Raw genomic sequence first — 7236 nt, forward strand, 5'->3', positions numbered from 1 at the left:
GCCGATGATGATGATAACAACCCTTACTTTTACAAGCCCCCCCCCCCGCCATACTACCGCTACAACTCACCGTTGCCTCCATACTACAAGAAGTCTCCACCACATTACTACTATAACTCACCGCCGCCACCATCACCATCTCCTCCTCCTCCCTATATTTATAAATCTCCACCACCACCATCTCCATCACCACCTCCACCTTACATTTACAAATCCCCTCCTCCACCGTCTCCATCACCTCCTCCTCCTTATATTTATAAGTCACCACCTCCACCTTCTCCATCTCCACCTCCTCCTTACGTTTACAAGTCACCGCCTCCTCCATCTCCATCACCTCCTCCTCCATATATCTATAAATCACCACCACCACCCTCACCATCTCCTCCACCTCCTTATATTTACAAGTCACCCCCTCCACCATCTCCCTCACCTCCTCCTCCATATATCTATAAGTCACCACCACCACCCTCACCATCCCCTCCACCTCCTTACATTTACAAGTCACCCCCTCCACCATCTCCCTCACCTCCTCCTCCATACATTTACAAATCACCACCACCTCCATCACCATCACCTCCTCCTCCATATATCTATAAATCACCGCCACCACCCTCACCATCCCCTCCACCTCCTTATATTTACAAGTCCCCTCCTCCACCATCTCCCTCACCTCCTCCCCCATACATCTACAAATCCCCACCACCTCCATCACCATCACCTCCCCCTCCTTATATTTACAAGTCACCGCCTCCTCCATCTCCATCACCACCTCCTCCCTACATCTACAAGTCACCCCCTCCTCCATCTCCATCACCTCCTCCTCCATATATCTATAAATCACCGCCACCACCCTCACCATCCCCTCCTCCTCCTTATATTTACAAGTCACCACCACCACCATCTCCCTCACCTCCTCCTCCATATGTCTACAAGTCACCACCACCTCCATCACCGTCACCACCTCCTCCATCTCCATCACCCCCTCCTCCCTACATCTACAAGTCCCCACCTCCTCCATCACCTTCACCTCCTCCTCCTTATGTTTACAAGTCTCCACCACCGCCATCCCCATCACCACCACCTTACTACTACTACAATTCCCCACCACCTCCCGCTGTATACTAATTATTACCGATCACTATTTGATCTACAGATTGCGTAAGTTTAGATATATGCTCTCATTTTCTTTACATGCATGCCCTGCCGGTCTTCTTATAGTTTTTGTGTTTTACGTTCCCCCATTGTAACCTTCTATATTTATATTATTTTGTTAATTATTTGCAGCTTATTTGTTATTAAAAAGAATAAATGCTGCCCTCAAGTACTCGGATACTCTTATCGGGGGGATATATGGTTTTATGAGCATCGTTCAAATGTCGATCAAAGCAGTCCGTTCGAGACATGAAATGACATACAAATAGATGGAAAGACATGCATGCCACTTTTCAGTGCCTTTTCATGAATAATGAGATCATGTTGTAATTTGCAACTCGTGATCTACTTGATATAGATATTCATGTATTTGTGATTTCTTTAATTAATTGAATCCTATATGCTGATGATCATGAGACGTTATATATGCTTAAAATATTACTATCTCTTGTTTTATTTCTTTAAACGGATCATATTCGATCTTCCAATATTCCATTTGCGGTTTAAGCGAACGTACTTACCTACGTTGACTCCATATAATATATATATATTTTCAAAAAGAGGACGGCACCTCCGACACTTTATTAAATAAACCTCACTTTTGGCTGAGGAAAACCTTGGCTACAATGCGAACCAACTTATTAAAACCAATCAATCCAATTCCCAATCCCCATCTAAACATGCCTATGACATAACAGCAAAACCAGTAAAAACAATACTCAGACCGAGTAAAAAAAAACTCTATGTACAGAGTAATAAAATCCAGTCCACTTCAAAGCTATACTTCAGATAATCCTTAAGTAAGGCAAGCCTAATTTATCTATTCTAAGAATACCTTTGAGCTGTAAAGGCATTTGTTCAGCTGAAAACCATTCATTATTTCTTCCATTTCCTCCTAAACGAGCCAAGAAATCCGCTGCAGCGTTTGCCTCCCTGAATACATGCTGAAACCGAAAGGTTACACCTTGCAGAAGACACATTATTTCCTCCCATGAAAATCTATTCCACTTGATCATAAGCTTTACTCATATCCAACTTTAGTACCATTTATCCATCTCTGCCTCTCATTGCAGAATTCATTTTGCGTAATGTTTCATCCTTAGCAAGTATGTTATTAGTTATTAACCAAGCGGGTATAAATGCACTTTGAGTTTGAGACATGATTTTTGAAAGAATGTGTTAGCTATGTTTGGCAAGTACTCTCACTACTATTCTTTACTTTATTATTACTTTTTACCTACTTTTTACCTACTTTTTCTTACTATTCAATATTTTATTATTACTTTTTCATTACTTTTTCACTACTATTCACAAACATTCTCAACACTTCTCACTACCCAAACGTACCCTAAGGGTAGAAATTACATGAGCTAAAAATTTTGCCACAATCTTATATAAGACATTACATGAGCTAATTGGGTAGAAATCTGTTACCTTTTCTGCCCTAGGGACTTTAGGAATAAGAGTAATGAAGGTTGAATGGATAGATTCCAGACTCCTATCTGTATTCAGACATTCCAAGACAGCTGCACAAATCCCATCACCAACCAAATCCCATTTTTCTTGATAAAAACAAGTAGCTACACCATCTGGACCATGATATTTCAATGGCCCATACCAAAGAGAGAAAACTTTATTTCCTAAGTAGAGAAAGGTAACAACAAACTCTCATTCATGCCCACATCAACCACCTGAATTATATATGCAATGGAAGACTCCAACTTTGAGCAACCAGCACAAGAATATATCTTTTTGTAATACTTAAAGAAAGATGCACTTAATGCACCTTGTGGAAGATGTCTTCCTCCAAATTCATCATCGATATGGTAAATCTGATTGTTTCTTTTTCCCTGAGAAGCACATAGGTGATAGTATCTAGTATTTCGGTCCCCATTTTGTAACCAATGCTCTGTGCTCCTTTGTTTCCATTTAAGATCTTCCTCTTCTAGTAAATCATCCACTTCTTTTCTAACTTCCATGAGGCAATTCCTATCTTCCATCATAGATGAATTCTGCAAAAATTCTATTCTATGAAGCTTCTCACAAATAATTCCTTGTCTAGAACTCCTCAAATTCTGGTTCAATTTCTTCAATTCAGATAGGACAGCTCCCAATTTCCTGATCTCATCCACCTTATCCTATTCATATAGCCTTTCAGACCAAACTCTGTGAGCTATATCTTGACAAGCTTCATTCTTCAACCAACTAGCTTCTAAAGGTGTGACTTCTTTTGTTTCGACATAACCATTGAAGTGTAAGGAGATTAATACTAAAATATGATCGGATTGAGTCATACCCAATAATTGAACAACTACATGTTGAAACTTTTCAATCCACTCTCTGTTAGCCAAGACACGATCTAACTTCTTCATTATGAAAGATTCATCATTTCTATTATTGCACCAAGTAAAAACTCCACCTTGGGCAAAAATTTCACTCAAGAAACAATTTGAAATAGTAGTTTGGAAAGCTTCAATCTGATGAGTAGGCTTTGAACCCCCCATACTTCTCCTCTTGATAAAAAAAAAACTTCAATGACATCCCCGTATACAACCATGGAAGTGGTTTTAGACAACTCAATCTTCATAGCAACTGCCATCCTTCCTCCCTTCTATGAGAAACTGGATACCCATAAAAAGCAGTTAATTTCCAACTGAAACCCAACAATGGCTCTTTAATAATGGCATTAATATGTTGAAGAGAATAATTATGGATTTTCATGGAGATAGTTCCCCACAATAACTCTAAACCACCCCTTCGTCCAACTACAGAAAATAAATGAGTTTTCAAAGCCCATCCTAGACTTTATCCGAAGTAAGTATTACTTATGAACTTTCATTTCCATCAGAAATAATACCATGGGTCTTTTATCCTTTATCATACGACAAAGGTCACGAATTATTCGAGGGTTCATAAGCTGTTGGCAGTTCCAACTGAAAAGATTCATGAATCCTGGCGGGGTTGATCCACAGCCTCCGCCTGGTGTGACATAGCATTGCGTACATCTTCAGAAGTCATTCCTTCCTTCACTCTCTTGCAAATACACTAAACTAGAACCTATTCCTCCATAACATTTGCAATAACATGCTCCTTAAGCCCATATTTCCTCTTCTATGCAGATAGTGACTGGTTCTAGACACTTGTAATCAGCATGATGGTAGCCTAAGAAAATACAGGGCTTGGACCGATACTAAGTTTACGACTGCCAAATGGTCTTAGACTCTTAGTAAAGGGAAAATACTAGCAGCCAAAAACTCTAGTTAGATAGTCAGGTTATCTTTGATGAAGTTTGAAATAAGGAATCAAATAATTTGACTTAAAATATTTTATTAGAATTTGAAAAATGAGTCAGAAAAAAATTAAATAAAAATATTATAAAGTTAAAATTTTTTTAAATATAATTTTAAATATTATTTTTATTTTAAAATTTAAAAAAATTATATTGTTTGTTGTATTTTATTTCTCCTATAATCATAGACTAGTTCAGGTCAGGAAAATGGGCCTAGGAGCCCAAATTGGGACTGGGGGATAAAAGTACTTAACCTGTGAGCCTTAACTAGAGCACGAGGACGATACAGAGCACAGACTCACAGTACAGTTATAGATATTTTGTGTGTGTGTTTACAAAACTGTTGAGAAGATGAAAGATCATGTGTTTATGGTTTGGAATATTTATTTCTAAAAAGTCCACAAAACTTTACTCAAAAGAATAACATGTTCATAAAAATTATATGAGCCATTGATGATGGAGAAGTTGTGGGGGTGATTTCTAAGTTAATATCATATTTTAGCATGAAAATGATTGAAAAATCTTATCCTTGATTGTTTGTTTGGTACATATAATTTCAGCATTATAATCCGGTGTACGTTTTTAGCCAAAGTTAATCCCTATACTCTTTGAGTTTGATTGTCCTTCAAAAGTTTTGGAATACAAGAGCTCTTATTCAACCTAGACAACATCACAATAATTCTTATTTCCTTTTAATTAAAATAGTTATTTCTCGAATCGTGTATTCTGGATTCGAATTGTTGCATCCATACCTCGGAATACCAAATTAGGAAAGTTATTCCTTAAGTTATTCGAGGTACACTTGCTGGAAACTCCACATTCATGCTCTTATGAGCCGTCAAACTGGAGGAGCTTCCATTTATATTATTTGAGATAAACTTGTGAGAAACTTTTTACTAAATGTCTGTGCACCTTCAAAGTTAGTCGATGCTTTTTCCATGAGACTCCATTCCAATAATAAAAACAAAAATTATTTCTATCATGTCACTTTGTTTTCTATACCTTTCCTTTGACATAAATAAAAAATAAAAAGGGGCACTCTCAGCACCTCCATCGATCACCTCCTCTCCTTAATTTCAAATCAGTATCGCCTACATTGCAAACACCTCCTCCATCTCCATCAACTCCTTCATACCATGCATCGACTATTAATTAATCACCTCCATCAGTACTCTTACCATAACGGCCTCCACCTCCTAATATCTATAGGTCACTTCTCTTATAATTATAAATCACCACCCCCTTAACATGTCTACAAGTAACCACCGGCCACCCCTATCTCCATGATCACCACCACCTCCCTAAAGTTTTTAATGCCCAGTACAGGACCACCGCCGCCATCCCCACCACCCATCGCCATGCACCTTCCCACTACTTTGGGACCAGCTTATATAATTCCGTTGTACTAAACCAATCACTTTGATATACACATTACATAAATCATGCTTGCACCCATTTTATTAATTTGGCATGCATAATTGTGTTTTGACATGTATTTTTAATGCAGCTTATTAGTTGATAGAATTATTGACGTACGTACATGGAGAAATTAAACAGATATATACGATCCCATTGGGGTAATTGGTTTATTAGCATATAGGAAAATGCTAGTCCTACTGAGTAAACCCACCGAAAAAGGCTACAGAGATTGTAGTTTTTTCTTTTTTAATTAATAGTTAAGAAATTATTTTTTAATGAGTTTGTGATTTTTTTTAAAAATATTTTAGGATATCTAAAAAATATTTAGAAAAGAAAAAAAAATACACAGATATATACCCACTCTCGATGGGTTTTCGATGAGTATATATAGCATGTTCTAGCATATATCGTTCAGCATCAATCAAAGCAGTCCGTTCGAGGCAAGTTCATGAATATGGCATATAAAATCGTACAGGAATTAATGATGCTTTAGTTGCAGTTTGTATACATATTCTATATCAGTCCCAGCTTGTTCGTCCAAGCACGCATGCTAGCTATCTCTTTTGCATGGTCTATTGAATCAAACTCAACTCATTTTAACTCATTTAAAAAATGAATTATCATCGTTATTATTATATATTGATCAAGTTCTTTGTTTATGTAAAATTAAGCATGCTTGAAGGGCGGTGGTTAAATTAAGATACAGTTTAGTTGATGCAACTTAAATGTCATGTTCTCGTAGATGCATGCACGAGTTTCAGCCCCAACTTTAATTAATGTGTTCTCCTAATTGAAGGGAGTGAAAGTACAATTAATAGAAGTGTTATGAGTTGTACGTAGAAAGAAGTTGAATTAAATGTGTTTTTTTTTTCCGCCAAAGGGTTCTAGTTTCTGAAAAATGTGTTCAAACCATAAAACTTAACTTTCCCTTTACTGTGTTTTTGGCGGATATCAGTCATGTTGATGGGCATTGTCGAGCCAACAAAAATCTCTTATTTGAGAATCTAAAAGAAGACACGGAAAATAGATCTTATAAGCCAATACTTGAATGAAAATGTAAAGTTTATTAAAGAAATTGAGATCGAACCCCTCCCTGTTTTCAAACTCAAACTAACTTACCTCCATAGTTACTATGTAGACTTTCAAAACATAAGTAATGCTTAGAGGCGGGAGTCATATTCCATTAACCCCAATTTATTTGTAAAGAATAAAAAAAATGGGAGGGCCAATAAATCAATGGTAGATGATAGGTTAGTTAGAGGATGGAAACTTCATGCGTACACAATGTTAAACAAAATGCATGCAATGCTCTCTAAAGGGATGGGTCTTTATAAATTGAGAGCATCTTGATGCTCATTCACATGTACTTGATCTGA

General features: G+C 37.2%; 1 protein-coding gene across 1 annotated transcript in view; it reads left to right on the forward strand.

Annotated features, from left to right (window-relative positions):
• The window catches only part of LOC108998742 (extensin-2-like), a 7807-nt gene extending 6363 nt beyond the window's left edge, over positions 1-1444 (forward strand). The window contains exons 2-3 of the mRNA XM_035685648.1: positions 238-1158; positions 1285-1444. Coding sequence (XP_035541541.1) covers positions 238-1125 — 888 coding nt within the window. The 3' untranslated portion in view covers positions 1126-1158; positions 1285-1444. The remainder of the gene's footprint in view (positions 1-237; positions 1159-1284) is intronic.
• The last annotated feature ends 5792 nt before the right edge of the window (positions 1445-7236 follow it).

Source organism: Juglans regia, chromosome 14, assembly GCF_001411555.2.
Source record: "Juglans regia cultivar Chandler chromosome 14, Walnut 2.0, whole genome shotgun sequence".
In the NCBI taxonomy this organism is placed as follows: domain Eukaryota; kingdom Viridiplantae; phylum Streptophyta; class Magnoliopsida; order Fagales; family Juglandaceae; genus Juglans; species Juglans regia.